Source organism: Grus americana, chromosome 1, assembly GCF_028858705.1.
Source record: "Grus americana isolate bGruAme1 chromosome 1, bGruAme1.mat, whole genome shotgun sequence".
NCBI classification, from domain to species: domain Eukaryota; kingdom Metazoa; phylum Chordata; class Aves; order Gruiformes; family Gruidae; genus Grus; species Grus americana.
The window spans coordinates 22,968,414-22,990,982 of record NC_072852.1 but is presented as its reverse complement, the minus strand read 5'-3'; the positions used below and the strand labels follow the sequence as shown (position 1 = coordinate 22,990,982).

The window sequence follows — 22,569 nt, the reverse complement described above, 5'->3', positions numbered from 1 at the left end:
AATGAAATTAGTAACTCAAAGGTGTGGGATTTTCTTTGGATGAAAGGTTAATCAAGTCCAAATCCAATTGTGTTCTAATCTAAAATTAAACACGGGGAAAAAATGTGGAGTAGGGACAGGGAGTTTCCTAAGCCTTTCACACCTCGGCGTGACTGAGGAGGGGAGGGAAGGAGGAGGGAGAAGTTAGTGCCAAAGCAATCACATCTTTTATCTCAAGAACTATTTTCAGCAAGGTATGCTGATCTTATTTTCCATCCTCCCACGCTTTGGATAGGAGTTTCGGGAAAACCTTATACTTCCTTTGCTGGTTATGGATCTAATAGAGGTTTCAGTACCAGGGGGCTACCAACTTTACAGGCAGACTAGTGGTTTGACTCACCGCAGAAGAAATTAGAGTATGTGGGTTCAAATAGGAAGCTGGTTTACTGTGAATTGTCAGAAAAATCTCTCTGCTTCCTACGCCAGTGTTGCAGACTTTAACTGCTGTGCGTGGAGGGAAATACTGCTTGTCAAATACAGTTTTCCCATGGATGAGAAAAGTTTTTAACGCTGCAGCGTTACAAAAAGTGGGCTTGCAGTGGCGGAGTGGTAGCGCCCTGACCTGCTTTATAACCCAGGGAGCAGGGCGCGGGATGGAAACAGGGCGAGAGCAAATACTGCTCCAGCCCCGAGCAGCATCCCCTCCGCAGACGTCCTGCACAGGTCTCTGGCGGCACAGGCAGTGGCCGGCTGCAGGGTGGCTCTCTGTCCTTCTCCTGCCGCACATCTCTTTCCTTTTAAAACCCCTGCCGCCCTCCCAGTGAGCGGGGTCCCTCCCATCGGCAGCAGCACAGCACACCGCGGCGAGGATGAGGACAAAGATGAGGACGAGGACGAGGCCTCCCGGTGTCACCGCTGCCCTGCCCGGTGTAGGCCACAGCGGCCACCCCCAGACGGGGTGCGGGGCGCTTCCCAGCCTTTCGTGGAGCCAGTTTCAGCGGCTTTAATTACATCTGCGGTTTGGATCGCTTTGCTTGGCCATTAAAATCCATTTCACAAAGAGTAGTATTCAAGCGAGCAAGGAATATTTGTGGCGGCTGTGGATTTCCTCCAGGCCTCCAGGAAGAGTAAATTAGTTACTGAAAACTTGACAGTTTGTCCTGAGCACTTAACTCTTTCCTCTCCGGAAGCTGCCTTTTCACAGGCAAGTGACTTTAAAAGGAAATAATATGCTCGATGCTTTCTATTTTTTTTTCTTTTTCCCCTCCCTGCTCTTTACGGTAGGGCTGTAATTGCAAAACCAGCCAGGAGTGATTTGTTTGGAGAGGAAGTGTGGGAACTTCCTATATAAATATTGCCTTTCCCTTCGTGTGGATCCAAATGCGGTTTCCTCCGCTGGTGGAAAAAAAAAAGTGCTTGAACTGAACAACAAGCTTTTTTCCCTGCAGCTTGTGTCCCATGTAAACGTGAAAGAAAGACGTTTCCTGAAAAAAAAAAAAGAAAAAAGAAAAAAAAAGAGCAGGTTGTTAGCTGGGGAAGGACTGAAGTTGGTTGGACCACCGGATCAACAGGGTGTTTGCCTGGCCATTCCCTGTGGAATGGTAGCTGCGAACACAGGCATCCTTTTCTCAGGAGCACCGGGCGAGTTAAGGTCTCGTGGAGGAGGAGTAAACACTGGGTTTGCAGAGCCCGCCATCACAGAGTCTGCTGGGACTTGCCCTGCAAGATAGGGCAGTATCAGCCCGAGCCCAGCTCCTATCGCAGCTTGGAATGGTTTCTTTTTTAAAAAAAACCCACAACATATGTATCTTTCCAAGTGAGGTAGAAACAATAAGCCTGCACCCTTCCCCCAGCCTAGAAATTCCTTTGAATTGTTTGCAGAAGAGGGCTTTGCCCACCAGAAGAGCAGCTGCACCCAGAGAAGTATCTGTGCTCAGCAGCAGCAGGTAGGTTAAGCTCACAGGGCAGGGAGCAAGTTTTAACCTGGCAGGCAAAGCTCTGCTGGACCGTTGCACTTTTTTGGGTTTTGTTTTGTTGGGTTTTTTTTAAAGGCCACAGTATCAGGGTGTATGGGCTCCTTGGGTGTGCAGGAGGCCAGCTGACCTGGCTTGCTAACATAAATCGGTGCAGATGATGGGAATCAAGGCAGGGGGTCCAGTTCCCAGCTCTGGAGGATTCCAGATTAGGAAAACTGCTCATGGAGGAAGCAAGGGGGGGTGCGGGGAAGATCAGGCTGATTCCCTGAGAGGCACTGAAGATGAGAAGAGCCCTTCTGCCTGATTTGAAGGAGGGCAGTGTTCTTATATTGCTGATAATTAGCAGAGTTGCCTTGTTCCTTGGATTTGATGGACAAATGAGACATCCCTGGTATTTAAACTTGGATTGCTGTGATGCTTTCTGATCTGGCCAGCAAAAGACACAGCCAGGTCACTGTTGTATTAATGAGAAGGTTCTGGTTTTTACTCATGTCTCAGTGGGGAGGATGAAATTTCACTCAAGCTTTAAACCGGGCTTTGCAGTGATTCCTTTTTGCACTTTTAGAAATGAACAAAAGAAATAAAATTTGCAGTGCAATGGGTTATCCTGGGAAAAATCAGTTGCAATCAAAGGAGACACCCGAAACTTCACCGATCTTTCCATCTGGGCTCTGGCAAGACTTGCCTGGCTCCCCGTGCTAGGAGTCCTCACAGCATCTCGTGCTCTGCTCCAGAGGAACTGGCGTCCCAGTGGGGGATGAAAAAGGAGTGGGAAGTGAACCTTGGGTGACTTTTACTTTTTAAATAAAAATTAAAAACAAAGCTCTCAGCTCTCCAGTTTGCTATCTCTAACTGTTCCTCCTGCACTTTCTTCTCTGTTCAGTGTCTTGGAAATGCATTTAAAACCTTACAGTGTTCAGGATAAGTTCTCCATCTTTTTATGCTTTTCCTCTTGTTTTCCACACCATCCTTTGCTGCTGTTTCCTTATGTCACTTATTCTCTCACATCCATGCCTCATTCCCCATTTAACAATCTTTTTTTCCTTTTTACTTTCCTACACTTAGCATTTTTTCCTCTCCTTTTTCACACTCCCACTGTCATGCCTGCTCCTTTTTCCAATAAGGCAGGCTGCGTTTTGTAGTTTAAGGAATAAAACTTCAAATTCTTGTGTGAGTACTCCCACTGACTACGTGATGGAGACTGCAGGACTGGGCCGTAACTTGGCAGATGTATGGGGAAAGGTAGTGAAGCCAATTTTAAAGCAGTCTTAATTACCTTGGTGGTTTGGATCACTTTGGTTGACTATTAAAATGTGTATTCCTAAGGCAAGGTGTGCACCAATGGCATTGTATAAATAATAACGAATTTCAAGAGCTTGATATAAAAGACTTTATAGAGGTAATATATTACTTCCAGTCAAGAGAAATGGAGGGCACTTTAAAATCAGTTTTACGAGCACCCTGTGTTTAAAAAAGAGCCTTCTTTTTGTTTAACCTCCTATGCAAGTCTGGGCATGTTTGAGGCTCCCAGGATCCAGTTTCATGTAGTATCCTATTTCAAATCCAGGCCAGAGCAGATCGATCGAAAATCAGTGCTCTCAGAAATAAAACTGCCAGTGGAATGCCTTCAATGACATGAAGATGAAAGGGGGAATGTAATATAGCAGATACTGATTTTCTTTTTTGAGGTGGGAGGCTCTGAAGCAGTGTCCTTGGATATTGCACAATTTAACTTGATTGAACAGTAGTGGTTGTAGGACAATTTTGGTGAATTTTTGTGTTTTTCAGTTAGTAGTTAACAGCTGTGTTTTGTGAAGGGGAGGTGGTTGGTGTTGCTGGGGTTGTTTTGAGACAAAGCAGCAGCTGTACAGTATTTTACGGCGAGCACAGAGCTACCTGTAAGTCTACACATAGCCAGAATAACAAAAGAGTCCTAATAATTCTTGTCAGTGAAATACTTACTGGTATTTTGAAGTGATTGAGCTACTTCAGTACTTTGAAAACTGCTGGTGAATGCAAACTGGCCTAACTGATCTGTGTTTATACTGGTTTTTACAGTCAGCACAAACATAGATGGCACTCTGCTTCATTTTCCAGTATATCTCTCTCTATTGCTCTTCTCCTCTCTGGCCCTCAGAAACCAAGAGAGAAGGAAAAAAAAGAGGGAGGGGGAAAAAAAAAAAAGAGAACTGAGAACAGAGGGAAACAGCAATATCATTTTAGGACTTTGAAGGAAAAGGAAAGTGAAGGGAAAACTGAAGTTGTGAGCTTTGGGTAATTTTGAATTGGGTAGTTTAAAAATTTGGCTGTGCCAGTATTATGTTGAATTCCTGGAAAACTAGGAGTAAACTTTGTACTGCTGAGTAGCGGTGATCTGTCTCCTGTCACCTGCTCTAGATGATGCTTATGACATGGGAGCATCTTGCATTGCTGGGAGACCAACAGGTTGCACAAATAGGCCCCTTCCATGGAGGCAGTGTGTCATGGTGGCTGGCCTTGGACCCCTTTGCTGTCAGAGCAAGGAGGGGGAGGCTTCAGAGAAAAATTCAGTGTCCTCTCATGCTGAAAAAGTGCTGTCTACAGCCAGCCAAGGGAGTAACAGTAAGCACAAAGAGCAGTTGAATTTATTACACTCTGCCCCTTGGACAATAAAGGCTTGTCTGTTTGGGACCTTGAGCATGGTGTGCTCTTCAAAGGTAGATACATATAAATGTATTTTAACTGAGCAAGGCTAGTCAAATACACAGGCTCGTCAAAGTGGAAGTGTGAGTAGTTTCTGGCTTTGCATAAGAGTGTGTTGATTGCTCCTGTAGCCTTTTCCAGTGTGAACGCGTTAATGCACACATTAGTGCACATTTAGGACAGCAATTCTGGCCTTGTGGAAACTCTCACTTCAGTGACTGTAGGATTTCACCTTTGGTCTCCAAAGTAGCATGTGTTTTGTAAACTACTTGATAATTAACCTTCAGCTCAAATATAAGTGGCAAGTGTTTACTTAAAGTCAGAGATTGGATTCCTGCTTGCAGGCAGCCTTTATTACTCAGGAAACACGTGAGTTAGAAATGAAAGATCTGCCTCAGCACTTTCCAAGAAGTCCAGTCTGGTCTCCTGACAGATGTGGAGAAAGCAAAGTGCTTGATGAAATGCCTAATAAGACGGCTGTTGAAAGTCTGCATGTGATCATCTTAAAGACTGAGAAGACCCTGCTAAGCTACTAAAGAGAGGTTCTTTACTGTCTATGTTTATACAGAGTATATCAGAGTAAAGACATTGATGAGTTTTTCACTAACTTCTGACTCTTTTTAGCCCGAGGGCACAAAATTAAGATGTTAGTCCATTACATAATGAGGATATTCACTTTAACAGACTTCTAACATGAGCAACTGGGATACCTCTCTAGCCAACAGTAAGAGCAAGAAACCCAGTTTCCATTGCCTTCTGGAAGAGCCTACCTTCTTCCTTTGGCTATACTGCGTAGAGAAACTACCAGGTTTGATGAGTCACCCACACGGGCATGTGTAAACTTCCTGTACTGTGATCAAAGTTACTTCTCACAGAATTCATTTTGAAACAATTTGCCAAATGGCGTGTGAAAAGTCATGGGCATAGACTGTACTGTTTATGATTTTGAATTTATCACCTTAACTCCCTGGAACTCAAGTTAGAGGAAAAAAATAAATATATGGAGGTATCTCTAATGTGTATTGGTTCACCTAACATATAGAAAAATTCTGTTCTCTGACTTGCATATGGTGTTGAGCTTGTCACGTAGACTAGGCAGGGTCACCGCAGGTGTGCTTAAACTGAAGGCATCCTGGAGTTCATTTTTACATCTGATTTGTAAAGCTTCATTTTCATGACAAAAAAAATGTATAACCATTATTGTGCTAAAAGTCTGCCTCTCCTGTTTGCTATTTTAGCATTCATAGGTAACTAATATAGTTAAAATTACTGTGTAGCATGGCTTTTATGGTATGAGTTTAGGACAATGGTGTTAATTTGCAATCAAAGACACCATGAGTTTCACTGGCCATTCCAAGTGTGTGCCAGTAAAGTTCTTTGTATTACACCTCACTATCAGGCATCATGTTTATGCCTCATACTTCAGAATTTTTCTAAAATAGCTTTTTCAGCAAAGGCTTAAAACTTATGGATATGATTTCTTGGTATCCTCACTCATGTAAAATTACCAAGCTAAATACGGTGTTGGAAGATGAGGAAGTGAGGTTTCTCAGCTTTTGAGAAAGTGGGGTTGTTTCTTTGTTGCTTTGCATTGGATTAAATCCTTGTGCCGAGTGGCCAGGCAGCTTGAGAATTATGGATCAGCATTCGGTGCCGGCTCAGCACCTTGCTGGTCAGAGAGGAGCCTTATGTGAGTGAATAAAGCAGGGAACAATTTTGTCCAATATCAGTTGTAAGGTTTGATAAATGACGATCTGAAGAGGCCAGAAAAAGTGCTACTCACCACTCCTCCACTGACGCTTGCTTCAATTCTTGCCCTAATATGCGAGATGCTGGACCTCAACGTGTTGGCAGTTCATGGGATAGCGTTCTTGCTGTTTGATCTTTGCGGTGAAATACTGTTGAAACAGCAGGTAGGATTTCTGGACTGGTCAGAAGGGACAGCAGAGAAAGGAAGTACTTTGTGGTTAGTGTGTTTAATTCTGCAGTTAAGAAATCTCTCTGGAAAAGTCTGTAAAGAGATAAGGTATTTGGTCTCCTTAGACTAAAGCGACGGATATTTAGAAAGGGTAATGGAGCACAAATTTTTCGGTTTCAATTTTGGGTTATGCTGGTCTTCGTTCTTATAGTGTATCTGTAAAACTCAGATTTTGGTCTGAGACTTTTAAATTTTAAGAACAGAAAACTCCAGCATGAGTGGTTTTTTCCTTTTTCTTTTATTTTTAATTTTTTTTCTTTTTGCCCCACAAACTACAGGAAGAGCAAAATGAAAGGGCTGAGTGAAAGCAGCAGTTCTTTTCAGATATATCCAGCAATATTAAACACTTCCATTATTGTTTTAATATTCTGCTAATTTTTGCACAGGATTGGCCAAGGTCTTCTCATAGTGAATAAAATTGAGGTCAAAAGGATGTGGGATTGACTCAAAACCAAAGTAAAAAAAAAGGGGGGGTTTAAGAAGTGTCAGATTTAAGTGTATTGAAGGTGGAGGTATGTTGAGCAGCTTCAAGACGAGGATACTAAGCCCGAGGTAGCCAAGCAGAGGAGAGAGAAAGGAAGTCAGTAATAAAACTCTGAAGTTCATGTGCTAGAAGTGGAGCGGGTGTCTCTGAGCTCAAGGAGGTGGAGAGGGCAGAATGGAGATGATCAAGAGCAACATAAGCTGGAGAGCTGAAGATGGCCAGATACTGGAGTGTAGTAGTGTGATATAGAGTTAAATAAAGATGTGAATACACTGCAATGTTTAGAGTCTTAAGCTGACATTGATATCACCCTAAAGTTTTTTATAGTAAATTCTATATCCTGTTTCCATATGGACATGATCTCAGTGTTGTAACGTAGCCTTCCCAGCACTGAAATGGGAAGATCCGTTTTCAAAATTAAGCTCAGAAAAGCAGTATGTAGTGTTATCCTATGTGCTCCATCCTATCGAGTGCACCGTGCTTGTTAGCTCAACAGCCGGATCAAAGTTCCACAGGCGTACACAAGCCTATATGAAAAGTATCTGCTCCATATGTTACATACAGCTGAAGGCTCGGGGGAATAAGGTCTGTGTCTGGGAACCGGATAGTACAACTTTCTGTCCCTGACCCAGTGCCTGCCCTTTCTAACAAACAAACAAAAGCCTCCCTCAAAGAAATGTGGTTTATGATCTGTTTTTAGATCTAGAAGCAAAAAAAAAACCAAAAAAAAAAGCACTCAATATGTTCTTACTCCTACTTATGGCAGCGTTGACTTTAGGCACCGCAGGACGAGCACCGCACTTTGTTTCTTGCAGCTTTTGGAAGCCACATTCCCCCCAGCAGCTGCAGTGCTGGCTCAGTACATTGTCCACTTGCAAAATTCTGCACTTGGACACAACTGATCAGCCTGAGTTTATCATCCTTTTGAAATGATGGTATCTGAGACATTCACCCTAAATACAGAGGCACAGCTGCCTGATGAGGGAGAGGGCACTTGCAGGATGGGGAGGTTGTGTACAGTCTCTGCTGGGTTATTGACCTGTCTTAATGGTCTTAACTGCATGACACATCCATGGTGGTCTTCGTCCTTTTGTCCTAAAGGAGTATTTTGATTTGAAAGGCAGAAATTGTGTCATATGAAAGGTCGGAGCAGTTAAGTGCGTTCACATTGGGTGGGACAGGATAAGAGCTAAATGTAGTCTAATGGCAGTAATCTCCGTGCTGTCCTCTGCAAGTTATGGAAAGGAGAGGGAATCTCCTCCGAAAAGCAGCTCAGGAAAGATTGATTCCTCCTCCAGAAGGTCATCCATGGCTGGATCCTCTCTGTCAAGCCAGTGGAGAGAGAAGAAACAGGAAGATCAACCTAGTTAGGTTGAAGTTAGATTGTGTGAGCATCCCCCTACCCACTTGCTCTGTTTGTGCTTATGGTTTCTGTCAGCTTTAAAGAACAACTTCCCTATGTCGTCTGAGTACTGTTAACTTCAGGTCAGTCTGCAAGAGCCTCCAGCTGTCAGAGGACCTGTGATAGCAATGTGTATTTTCATTCCTTTAGTTCAAGCAGTCCATTTTGACTGGCCAGCTGGCCAAACCCATACCATGAAAGACCAGTTCTTCATGGTGCTCCAGTGTAAGAAAGATACTGAAAAAGAGCTGTTGTGCTATGAGCAGGAGGTAAAAAGAAAAAGCAAAACCAAACAAAACCAGGAAGCCTTGCAGCAGATGGTACCACCTGTGTCCATCTAAACCTAGCCAAAGCAGCGTGCCATTTGAGTGGAGAAACCTGGAAATCTGATGACTCAGTTCTGAATAAATAGGGAGACAGTGAGTGAGATTTCTGGCTTGTCTCCCAAGCCTCTTATGAAAAAGGCTTCCTATTTTATAACACAGAAAATTGAGTACAATTTGGTAGCATCATTCTCTGGCACATCTGATTACCAACTACAGACTAAAATGCCTGGTGTATCCGCATGAGAACTGACATACAAGTAGTCCGATGAGTCTCTGCCAGTTCCTGGGTTATGGTTGGACCTGTTTTCCCAATAAATAAATTTGTGATGTTATTAGCAAGGGACATACCTTTATTACTGGGGGTATAACTGGCTGGACACTACAGTCAAGGCTGACAGCATTTGATTCCTTTTCCAGTCTCAGCCAAATACCAATTTCCATGCACTTCAGTTGTTGCATCTGCAAAATTGAGATGTGAACCAACTGTGCAAGATGTGCCTAAATCACTGTTCAGCAATGCTTGCAAAAATGCTCTAAAGGAGAAAGGCAACATGGACTTATAAAGGGAACTCCACAGCGGGATGAAGCCTTGTTTAATTGCTGACTACCTCCACCTCCTTCCTTCTTGGCTGTTGTTGACAGTATCGTGATCTTTCACATCCCTTTGCACTTCCTTTTACTTCTGTATTTCCTTTTCTTTTATATGCTTAAGTTCCACCAGATCGGTTTTTCCCTTTGTCAGTAAGACATAGAAAGAAATCTGCCCTTTCCCTTGGTCCTAAAGTCTAACATTTGTGTCTGTCTGTTCTTGGGTTGGCTGCTCTACTCACGCTCCCCTCCTACGATTTCCCTCAGTCCCAGTCCAAGCCTACACTCTCCTGTTAGGCTGTATCACGCAGCTGTTCTCCCATGTCCCTCATCTCACAATTTTGCTGAGTATCCACATTCATCACTCGGTGAGGGTGCAGGTTCCCTCAAACAGCTTTTCCCTGGGAAGAGGTGAATGTACGTAGTCTTAAAGAATGTGCTACCACAGCAACTAGATAGGGGGAATGCAAACAAGAAATTAAATCCCATTGAACATTAACAAAATAAACTTGGTTTAGTACTGGGCAGCCCCAAGGAACACGAAGGGAAAATAAAAGCCCTGCTGATAATTGTGGCTTACCTCCCTGGGGAGCCAGTGTTATGCAAGTCTCAAAGTCAGGTTCAGCTGAGATGAGATGCCTTTGGAGAAAATGTGGTGCATTTTGCCAGGTGTTCAGGTCTCTCTCCCCTGGGAACTGCCATGTGGGGATCTTTCAGTGCGTGTGTCAGCATTTGCTACAAACTGAGTGGGCATCACATGCTTTGCTGAAAAGTAGTGGAGAAATAACTGTAGGAAACAGGTCAGGGCATTCAGCACTCACTATGTCTATTGATGGGGATTTTTTTTTCCAGGACAGTTGTCATCTTCATATTCATGTTGAATAATCTAGATGAACCCTTTTTTATCACTTTAAACAATATCAGATGGTATTTTATCCTTCCCTAGAGGGGAATTCCCATTCTTAAATGTTTGATCGTGGGAGGTGCTGAGTACTGCCATTGAGAAGAGCGTGTTCAAGCCCTAGCTAGAGGAGTGCCAAATCATACAATACCCCATCTGTAATGCCAGGCATTCTTTCTGGTAATATATCAGTTGAGCTCTCAGTTCTTCAGTAATTAGTTGTACATCTGTGAGCAACTGTCCATCTGATTTATTATCCAAGCAGCTATTGAAATACAGAACATTGCCCCATTTAGCCTCAGGATTGAAAGTTATGATGTGCTAAAGTTGTGTTTAAAATGTAATAAAATTGACTATATATAAACAAATTACAAGTTTATGGGACACTATAGAGAATCTTAAATCAATATTTTAAAGCTCATAAATTTAAGGTGATTGAGCATAGCTTAATGCATATGAATATATTTTTAATCTCTGCCTTCTTTTATTTAGTAAGAAGATTAAACACTGTCCTGGAAAATAACTTGATTGTAGTGAAGAAGACTTAGTGGAAAAGTGAATGTAAGTATTTCACAGCATGTGTCAATTATTTATGTTTGCAAATCATTGACATTGGTGATATTATAAATCATGCTAAATTGGCAGCCTAATTTACCAAAAAGACAACTTTCAGTATGGGAATGCTGAATAGATCATTGTGCATATGTGCGTGAGGTATAAAATGTCTATGACATGGTTTTCAGTATGGGTCTGTGGGCTATATGTACCTAAATGCTTTTAATGCGGCCACATGCTATTAGTTATTTGCATGCTTATGAACTGTTTGCAGGAAAAAGTCAACACGAAGTTGTCACTAAGTGCCCTTAAAAGGAGAAAAAACCAAAACCTACCCCTGTATAAATACCCAAGGGGATCCTTAAATTGTGTAATATGGACATATTTTCCATTTCCAGAGAAATTTAGTCTAACTTGGAATAATGCAGCCAGTATATAGTATTTTTCTGTATACTTGCCCCAAAGACGTGAGTTTATAGTAGAAGAAGATTGCACTGTGGATTGGCAATTCAATTTAGAGTGAAATACAGCGGCTGCAAGTTCCAGGCTAAGTGCATCATTGCTCACTTGAGGTCACTTTTTCAAACACGGAGTCAATAGTTCTCTAACAATAAGAGCTTTGGTTCATTTTCTAGACTCTTTTGAAACTGTTACTTTGCTGGTGAATACCCTATTATTTTTCTTAAAGTAATTGCTTTCCCTAGCTGTATTTCATAATAATGTGAACTCCCTAACTGTGTGCATGCACATGTCTCTATGTACGTACAGATTTGTGTGTGAAGCAAAGCCATATCTCTCCAAGTCATACCCCTGGAGGCTTTGCATGGCTCTGGTGTGCAGGGTAGTGATAGTCATGAACTTCTAGCTGCCATGAATTCGATCCAGTATTTTTTTATATTACATTTTTCCCACGATCTCACCTTCCATTTCCCAGAGCCTGCCTGATGCGTTTGGAAGCAGTCAACTAAGGCTTTCCAAATACTGGATAAAGTACAGAATTCATGACTTACTTAGATGTCAAATAGGATGATGATCCTGTCTTAAATGCCTAACAAGCTGGGACAGTTTTAATTTTAGCCTTTGGGCTTTTATAAACTTGTCTTCTAAAATCACTAACTGACCAATAGTACTGAAACAGTGAAATACTGCAGGAACATTGCAAAATGCTGTCTGGTTTATATAGGTTGTCTACTGATACGGGGTTGCTTGAAATTAAGATCCTCAGATTTGACAACATTGTACCTAAGCTAAAGATTTACACACTAAGCTGTGGGTTGACTCTCTACATTACTAGTATCCGGCCCAGTTTGAAACCTACATAGGCTTATAAGATATAAAATCAAATCCTTAAAACCTTCCAGTGTGTATTGAACAAAACAAAACAAAGTTGGAAGGCATTTAATGGGACCAGTCACTTTAGTTGCTTCAAGGTCCTAGAAATACATCTCAAGTGACCTTGTTTTGGCTAGTGGCACTTCTTGAACAACACAGCACTTGGTCCTTGATGTAAAAATAAAAATAATCTCCAATAGATGTTAATTTTCTGATATTTTAATTTTGTGCATATGTAGACTGAGGTCCTAAATGGAAACCTTTTTCTTGATCTGGCTCTTCCAAGTATCTGTCATTAAAATTACAGATTTATCCTTCTAAACTTGAATAATTTTCGAAAATCAAATGACCTGACATTGGCTGGGATTTTTGCAGTAACTCCAAATTAACAAATTTATGTGGAGAGGAGAAAACACCTTTTCATATCTACTTTTGGTTTTGTATCACAGAAATGGCTATGGAGACATTTCCATATAAAATGTCAGCAGAGCCCAAGAGAGGGAACAAAGCACTTGACGGGAGGTTAAGTAAGTCACTCACAAACTGCAGGTAGAGCCCTGAAACTATGAAATCCAGCACCTCCTCTCATAATCGTGCATTTTCATGTGTAGCACATCCAGGGATATTTATTAAAATTCTTTAGTCAAAATTGAAAATTAAATCTGAAACTTGGGTTTGAATACACTATAATGGTTTGGTAGTACAGCTGGTAGGATTTTGGCTTTGGTTACCCATAAAGCCAGAAAGTGGAATAAACTTGCAGAAACTTCCTCTTCTTCATCTCTTCCAACAAACGTCTGGACTGACCTTTCATAGAGCTGAAAGCAAAAGTTGGGATATTGGAGGAATCCAGTGAAATGTTGGTTTGCTCACCTGGCGAAGAGGAGAGAGGAGATGAGGAGAGCAAGGGGGGTTTTTTCCCCTTTAAAAAATAGGGAAAGGCTGGGAAAAACGTAAAATGGACTGAAGGGGACGGTAAGCTGCTAATTGTATTGCATTATACTGATGATACATCAAAATAATCTTGAGGCAGTGACTGCAAGGAGAAGGCAGGGGAGTGTGTACCTTAGGGAATCAGGAGCAGGCACTGTCAAGCAGAGGACAGGCAGGAAAGTACATGGGGTGGGGTGGGGGGAAGAACACCCAGCCCTAATTAGATACCAAAATTAGGTTCTCACTGCACATCTTGTAATCTGAGATCCCTGGAACAAGTTCTTAATGTAGCATTGAGTGTTTTGTTCACTGTTCTCAACAGTATTTCTTATGTAAAATGTGTGCACTGGCACCATAAATAGCCTGGTTCAAACACCCTTGTGAAATGGGGAGGACCACATCATGTCATGTACTGTCACTAAACTCTGCTTGCTGCTAGGCAGGTTCTTTCTGGAAAGTCTACAGAGATGCTTTTTAGACTTTGATGTTTATAAAGTAATTGCTCAAAACAGTGCCCATCCCAAAAATGTCCACCTTAGTTTCAGGATCCAGCTGGGTATTGAAAATTAATTGTTGTTTTTAAGAACTTGGCTCCTATGTCATGAATGCTATAAATAACTCAGAAGCCTTTGGATAGCATGGTAAATAAGGCATAGAGCCACACTGGATAATGAGGAGAAAAATAAATATTGAAGAGTTGCTAGTTCATTAAGTGATGTTGATGCTGTGCATGAAATGAAGCAGGGGAACAGGGGAAAAAGTCTCCCATCATGGAGACTATTGTGAAGGATTCACATAAGGAACTTTAATTCTAGTATTTTCTAGATATGACAATCAATCAGACTTGAGTCCCCAGAATCACCTCTGAGATTCGTCTTTAGATCCATAGGACTTAAGTCACAAAAACATCGAGTAACATTTGTTCAGTGTCTTCTGCGTGTCTTGGGCAACAGGCGAGAATGAGACGTGGGCGTTGCAAAATGTTCTCACAGAATTTCTGCTGTCATCACCCTGAGACCCTAAAGGGCATTCAGGGGGGACTACACAGGGGTTACATCTATCTTCATGCATATGCTTTCCGGCATCTCTTCCATTACCTGTGTCCCGTGTTTTTTTTCTTTCCCTTCGGCTCTGTCTTCCCTGTGTTGCCTGGCTGACAGTAAGAAAAATACTGCAGCTCCAGGAGAGATGATGTCTCTGCACTACCAGTACAAGTAGCCTGTGACACCAGGTCAGGCTGTAACCACCAGCAGCAGCAACCACAGGAAAGCCCTGCATCATGATCTCTCTGAGGCGTGCAGAGCAGCTTATTTGGAGACTTATGCTGCTGCTTTCCCATATGCTATCAAGTACAATCTTTTATTTCCCTCTAATCTGGGTTTATATTCACTGGGCCATGTAAAGGCCAAATGTCATGCCTTTGCCACTAGATCTTTGTGACAAGAGTGCCCATGGTGAAAGTCCTGCCCTTAGGATTGAGCACGGAGTGGCTAGGAGAGAGCTGGCTCTGCAGGCAAGCCTTGGCTCTCTGTCTTTCTCTGGTGGCAGCCTACACAGGTGACCCGTCGAAGAAAAGCATCATGCAGCTTTGGTCATATTTCATATCACTGGCTATAGATGAAACTGTAATAGAGTTTTACCCATATATTGGCACCTTTCCCTCTATGGAGAAATGAGGCCACGCTTTACCAGTAGATGCAGCACTTGAATATCTGCAGCATGTTATGAACTTCTCGCACTTCACTTTGAAACCTGCCTTGTAAAAAATACTAGTAGGTTAGTTACAAAAAGGTGGTTTATTGGAGGGTGGGGGTGTCCTTTCTCCCTACATTGAGTAACATTTGACCTAAGTCTACAGGTCTGGCTACAAGAGCTTCAGGAGAGAAGATGCTTGCAGCAAAACACAGATTTTTATTTACACATATCCATTCACATTCTTTGAAACACAGGTCTGCATGTCAGTCTTTCTTTCTCATATTTCTCTGAAATAATCTCCTGAGGAATAAGTAGAAAAACAAACAGTAGATTCTTTACCATTTTAGGAGAGGAATGGAAACAAATTCAACTTCAAAATACTAGCTATTTTAAATGCAAAATGATCCTTCCTTAATTAATACTTGGCAAAGCATTTTAAAGATCAAAGTGTCAATATTAGCTAATTCTCATGACACACCTGTCAGGTAAGTAAAAATTATATCCATTTATAGCCCAGGAAGCTGAAATACTGTCTAACATCAGCATTTTCACAGTTGCTACCTAGTTAATTTACTGAAATAACTAGTCTAATTCTCAGAGGTTCTGCATATTCTTAGTTGTCCTAAATTATACTTGGAGCTCAAGAGTATTCCCACTTTTGAAACCGAGTGCAAGTATTTTTGATACAAAAATGCAGCTGAAACTGAGACATCCACACTTAAGGCTTTTTTCCAAACTTAAGCATCCCTAAAAAGTCTAGAGCTGGAACCTGCGTGCTATCAATTCCCAAACTGGACTCGGGCTCGTGCACTGCCCAGCTCTCAGAGCTTGAGGCAAAGGGCCATTTGTCAGTGGAGCTGCAAAAGGTATGAGGCATAGATGGGTTTGGGAGGGTCGGTATTTAGACTTTTTTTTTTTTTTTTTGCAGGAAGGTGTGTATCTATGGAGTGTTTAGAGAAGGAGGGGGTGCTTGAAGTGGGAAAAGAAACGGTGTGTGATGGCAGTTAATTTTTCTGCCTGCTGCTGTTGCTTCCATTAGAGTTGCATGTTACCTTGTTATGTCTGTCATGGTTTTTTCTCCCTTTGTTGTAGCATCAGCAGAGTGGTGTAATTGGGCTGGAGGACAAAGTTTTTGCTGCCCTATTGAGCAACAACCAAAAAGGAGAGGGGATTTTCAACAAGTGCTGTCTCCCCTTCAGTATGCAGTGCAACTTGTTTCCAAGTGGTGTTTTAGTCGGAGCAGTGGTGGTTTTTAAAGTGCTTTGCTTTGTCTGCACAAACATTTTTTGTAACCAGTTTGCTCCATTTGGTGTGGCAATGCCCAGCCCTGAATACGACACAAAACTTAAGGATGGCATCACTCCATCTCAGTCTGTTCTCCCTCTTGCAGGAGCAGGTGGGAATAGACAAAACCCCAGCCAAAGGCCGTCGATGGGTTGGCACTTAAAGGAGGGAAAAGCCTAGGCTACAAAAAGGGGTCTCAAGGGATTGAACAGCCTGGAGCAGGCGTGCATGGCTGAATTAGGAGTTGGAATTGTTTAGCTTTCAAATTCAGAGGACTTGGTTGCTGTCTTGGCCCTGCTCAAAGTGAATAAGCGCTACTGCTAATAACAAAGCCCAAAACAGAGGAGGAGTGAAGGATTAAAACCAGAAAATGATGACTCACCCTCCCCTCTCCCCCCTCCCCAGTTTCAGCCCCTACTAAACCACTTTACCTCACCAAAGCCCTGGTGGGTTTTCATTTTTAAATAATCATGTGTTTGAAATGTTAAAATGTGTAGGCAGGGATTAAAAGGATATGTGATGCTACAGCATTAAAACAGTGCAGACCTCTGCAAAGGAATTTTGAAGGAAAATTAAAACATAGTTATTTTTGGCAAGGACTGCTGCATCCTGAGGAGATCAAGAGAAAGCAAAAAGCAGTTTACCCAAGCCTAGCAAAACAGAGCAGAAAAGCTGGATGCAGTAAAATAGGGCTTTGCATTAGTTCTTTGTCCTGCTGAAGTCAAAGTTGAAGTTCTATGGTTATCTCAGTTTTGAGGGGATGCAAGAAGGAGATTCACTGAGAAATTTCTGTCAAAGGTACCAGCCTAAACCATCCTCCTTTTCTTCCTGTAAAGGTTGGTGAATACAACTGCTTAGTTATCACTTACGTGGTAACAGGTTTACTCCTTCTCCTAATCCATGGTGGGACTGAGAGGTGGTTGAGCACCTGTAACACTCAACTCAGTGCGTCAGCCCACAGGATTTTACAGAATAAGCAGGTTGTGATGCCTGTTTAGGGTATTCTTCTGTATTCTCACAGAAGTAAGAATACTGGCACCAGGTTTCTTCTTGTGTCTGGCAACAAAAATTGAGAATTGTCTCCACTTAGAAAAGCGGTATGGACTTAGAGGGAACTGTTGCAAATCAGTTGTCAGCATTGACTCTAGCATTGATTCTGGAGTTTGAATATCATTTTTAGTGTCATTCTCGGATGCTATATTAGCTTTGTCTCCATAAACGTTTGATTCCTGGCAAAAGTGAGCCCTTTCATAGGACTGCTGATGTTAGAGTCAGTGAAATCAACCTCCTCACACCCCTTATTGTTGACTTTAGGCAAGTGGACGGTACCAGTGTGAATGATGCTGGTGTGAACAGGCACAGATAAGGGTACTGTTCTGCTGCTTTTCTTCCTCATCATCTTGCTGCTTTTATCTGCTTGTTGGTACAAGGGAAGCATCTGCGTGCTGAGCCTGTCGCAACTGTGCAATTAACTCATGAACAAACAATTTTAGGAGGCCTCATTCACTTCACGTCTAGTTAATTTCTGAGACACCCTCAAGCCTACAGAACCTGGGGAGTGGGGCGTTTGGGGGGGTTCCCCTTGGGGAAGGCAGGGCATGCCACCCCCCTCAGCCCAGCTGCTCCACAGCTCCCTTCTGCCCTACAGACTGGAGTAGTGGCCCCCGTTGTTCCCAGCGCCCTGCACGGGGCTTTCACTCCATGGCTTTCAGACCAGGGCTTCTGCAAAAGCCCATGACAGGGGGGTTGGAACTAGATGATCTTTAAGGTCCCTTCCAACCCAAACCATTCTATGACACTATGAAGCCTTCGTGCTGCTGATCCGCCTGAGTTTGGTGCGGGAACAGCCTGGCTGCAGGGGCGTTACAGGTCTCTTTGTAGCTAGCAGTTTCAGGACTTCTGCACTGTTCCTGCCCTGTATCCGCTTGCTTTATGATAGCAATGATGTTGCTTAAGCAATTGTCTTAGGTGAACTGGTATGTCACTTTGCTAAATGGAAACAGTTTGCATTAACGTATTGATTTGTATGGAATATGCCACCTCCACTGCTCTTAACCTTTGCTGTTACTTTTGTGCTAGCAAACATGAAAAAATGCCCTGTGCTCTCAGGGTGTTATTTTATTTAATGCTGTTTATATGAATCTGTTTATAAGCCCGGCTTGTGTTCTTGTTTTGTTTTTCTCCCTGCTTTAATGCATTTAAATATATTAGTTGAGAAAAATCTCTATAACAATCTGTAGTTCAATTAATGTTATATTTAATTAAAGGATTTAACAAGGATGAAAGTAAGACTTAAATACTTGTCTGCTTCATAATATTTTTTAGGGCTAAATTCAAGGCAAGCCTCAGCCTTTTTTGATTCAGTTAATGCAATATGTGCACAAGACGTTATATTTTAAAATAGCTGTTCCTTTGGACATCTAGACAATATTCTAGTGTCCTGTTACTGCAGCACTCAATTTGATCAAGCACAATGTCATGAAGTAATGTCAAGACATAAAAATATCTAGGTTTTAGGTATGAAATTTCTTATTACCAGTCAGTAAGCCAACGACTTCGTAAACAGAAGTCTTCCAGGGATGCACAAAATACAGTCTTATTTATCCTTGCTGGTTTTCCTTAAAATTATATCAGTTTCATTTGTGACTAGTTAAATTAATTGTGTTAAATTATAATTCCTGGGAACTTTTGAGCTTGTGAAACATTGTAACTCTTGTGTTTATACACAGCTAGTGTTTTCTTTAAAATGTGCCTGGAAATTTCCAGACAATGGAAGGTTTCCCCCTCCTGTGGAACTGATGATTTCACAAACCATGTTACCCATTATGGGGATTTATACTCTGATACCTTCTTACCTTCCTTTCTTGAGGTGTTTTCTGCCAAGATCCTCCTACTGCATGTCAGAGAAATCCTGGGGACACCACAGGGGATGCTGGGGACACCACAGGGGATGCTGGGTGAGAACAGAAAGCTGGGTCATGGTTTTGACTTTGGCATCCTCTGCATCAGTTCTGCATCCAAAAACCTCGACCATAGGCTACTGACCATTTGACTCTTCAGGTTATTTGTTGAGGGGGGAAAAAAATGGTCACTATGCCATTTTCCTTGTACCGAGCAGAAACATAGAGTAGAGCTGATGTCAGGGGTGGTGGAGCAGATTTCTGAAGTCCTTTAGCACTTCTTACAGCCAGCGCCTTTGAAAGTGTGAGCTATATCATTCTGTACAGGATAAACTGGGCTGGTTTGGTCTCTGTTCTGCAGTGGCATTGATTGCCAGTGCTTTGTCAGAGGTATCCAGAAATAGAATGACTAGAGAGATCTGCTTGGTCACAAAGCCAAGGAGATCCTGTTCAAAGGCCAAGACAATGCTAGGAAGGGAAGGTGTGTGTGGTCAGTAACCCGAGGATGAGCTGATTCATTGCATTCCCAGATTTTTCATACCCTTGGATGAACCTAAATCAGGCCATCCATCCATATGTGAATTCTTCGGTTGATTGACTTGAAAGATATATTGGATAGCATTTGTTTATAGTGGTCCAAGCTACAGGATATGGATTTTATCTGGCATATAAATATTTGTGGTGCTACCCTGGGTGTACTTTGCAGGATGTGTATGCTTCCTTCTTGAGCTGCGCCACATGGGAACGCTCTACCTGTTTGCATGATTACAGATGTTGCCTGAAAGAGCTCTATGCAAAGAAGTTATCTCTCCTAAGGGAGGTATATGTGAGCAAAGCTTTTACAGCTGGGGGGCAAGCTATGCTGAGAGAAGTTCTTCTTTGAAAATGTTTCTTTGAAGTATATATAGGACCAAGAGGAAAAGAACAAGTAAATGATGTGGACGGGGAATGGAAACAAAAAACTGAACAAAGGAAAACATTCCCAATACATCTATTTTGCACGACTTGAGCAAGATTGAATATGCTAACATTATTGTAAGCAAATGTGGTACCCTGAAAATAGTTGTCTTTTACAAAAGCAGACATTTATTCTAACAAAAGAATAGTTAGCGGAGAGAACATCCTCTCCCAGTAAGCCTGTCTGTTGTCTTTGACAAGGTAAGAGGCAGCACTTTTTCCAATTGTAGGAAACGTACTGAAGGTGTTTCACTTAAATTGTGTCATGACATGTTTATACAGTCTTTTTTACAGTCCACACTGTTGCCGAACAAGATTGTTTGGTTCTCCCATCTCCACTAGCTGCTTGTTTCTGCCACTTCCATGGGTGGCTTAAGTATGGGTGCAACCAAACCTCAAGCCTAAGCAAAAGCTGAAAACTAACCTGGCCAGGAGCTGAAAAATGGGTAGCTCCTGCTGGAGCAGCTCCATCGGTGTCTTCTCACCACCTCTTGCATGCCAGTACCAGCCCAAAGCAGAGACTTTCCTTTCAGAGCAAGGGACTACTGCACTTAAAGGCAACAGAGATTCTCTCTAGTGATGAACTAGGTATCAACTGATCCGCCCAGATGTTAGGCAAAGTATAACATTTACCACAGATCTTTCTTTGAACTGAATAGCAGGACAGCCTGTGGAGAGGGGCAAGCTGCTTGCTGTCGATTCACTAGATGAAAATGAAACTGCGACCTTGTGGGACAGTAGAGGAAAAAGAAGGTGTCCCAAGTGAGGTATTAGGCATGCTGTGATCTTCCTCATGTGTCTGTTAGGCAGCTGACAGGAGCCTTGCCTGTGACTCCAATTGCTGAGAAGCTGGGGAGGGGAAAGGGGAGAGAAGGAAGGGCCACATTTGATGTTTTGCGACACACAATTTTGGGGCAAGCATCTCTGCAGTGATGCTTTTTGTCTTGTTCTGCTAACTCCTTTACTGAAGTTGAACTACATTTATTGTCTTTGGCATTAATCTAATACATCTAACGTTCTTGGGCAACGTAAATATCTGACAGCCCCTGGGTAGTTAATTCATCCCCATGTTTTAAAGATTTGCAGTATCCTCGTAAAATATTGTCATACAAGTAGTGGGTGGCAGAGTGCATGCTGTTACAGTAAGGAAAGTAGAGTCTTTTAAGTATATTCCCTAAGCAGATGCTGCACGTTACAGTGTACAACTATGTTTTCTGGAAGTGGTTGGAATTGCACTAGAGTCTTAATTTTCCGTTCACCGGCCCTGGAAAAGGCATAAGTATCTAAGAGACAGAAATTAGTACAAATTGATCTCATAAGTGCAAATTTTATTAAAATTCTTGTCTGTCAGTGTGTGAGTGATCTTGATAAATTAGATTACCAAATGATTTTGTTCACGACAAGTTTGCTTTCATTATGGGTGAAATATGCAAAATAATATCTAAATAAAGACTAAGTTAAGCTGTTAAATGCTGCTTCCGGGAGTAATCAGACATTTTCTGGCTTGTGCTTTGATTTGAAGGCTGTCTGTCAGCCTTCATCTTTATTCGTGGTAAATAAAACCTCTTCCCTGAAGGGATCAAGGCATGAGCGCATAAGAACCATAATATTATGCCTACCACAATCAGTGATTTTGTAGGGATCTTGTTAAAGTTCAAGTTCTTCCCTGTAATAGAGCAGAAATACCAGTATATGCTGGAAATAAATCAGTCACTGTTAAAGGGGATCAAGAAAGCTTAAAATACTGGAAGGCTGCACAAGGCAGGTGTCAGCACCCTTTGGGAGAGAAGGAGCTAAAGATAAAATGATAAATACCAAAGATTATAGTTGAGTCTCTCCCTCAGCCCTTCCTACAGCCAGCAGTTGTTAGTCCTGTGCTAGTTTGAAAACCAGGGAGGTGGCAGCCTGGGGAAGCACAGAGAATTCACTTGAGGACTGGACAGCAAAGCAAGACTAAACCAAGGGACCAGAGTGAGGAGAGGCACATGTATTGAGTAATCTCTTGTGCATTGTACAAATAAATATTGGAGGTATTTACTCCGCACTACCCTTTCTGTGTTCATTGTCAACGGGACTGTGAGATTGTGAATATGCTGAAGAAACCAAACTTCTGTGAACAACATGTCAGCAGATGGCCTTCCACAGTGATGAACATTGGGCACTAGTCCGAAGGTGGCAGGTAAAGTGCTGCCCGCAATCATAAGCGACAGACTGCACACCCAATTTTGGTGAGCAGGGACTGAGCAAGGACTGAAGTGGTTAGTGCTGTAGCAACCCAGAAAGGTTTGATGGAAGTTAAAGCAGATCTGACTGAAAAGCTCCATGCTTATTCAGGAAGAGGCAGCTTTTCATAACATGATTAAGTATTTACATGAAGATCTAATAGATGATGACATGGAGAGGCCTAACAAAGTCAATTGTAACAGCAATAAGAAGCCCTGGTAGGAACAGGAAAAATAGAATGTATTTTGGAAAAAGAAACTACCATATGCAAGTGGCTGAGCATCAAGCTATGTGGGATTAACTGATCTCAGAGATCTTTTAGGAACAAAAAGGGCCTGGCCATGTTTGATAATAAGCTCTGACTGAAACATGCT

The 22,569-nt window shown here is 42.2% G+C and overlaps 1 protein-coding gene across 8 annotated transcripts in view; it reads left to right on the top strand.

Moving 5' to 3' along the window:
• PLXNB2 (plexin B2) overlaps positions 1-22,569 on the top strand; it is a 257,382-nt gene that overhangs the window by 130,265 nt on the left and 104,548 nt on the right. For all 8 annotated transcript variants that reach the window (XM_054834250.1, XM_054834267.1, XM_054834306.1 and 5 more), the window contains one exon: positions 10,809-10,877. In XM_054834250.1, coding sequence (XP_054690225.1) covers positions 10,876-10,877 — 2 coding nt within the window. In that variant the 5' untranslated portion in view covers positions 10,809-10,875. The remainder of the gene's footprint in view (positions 1-10,808; positions 10,878-22,569) is intronic.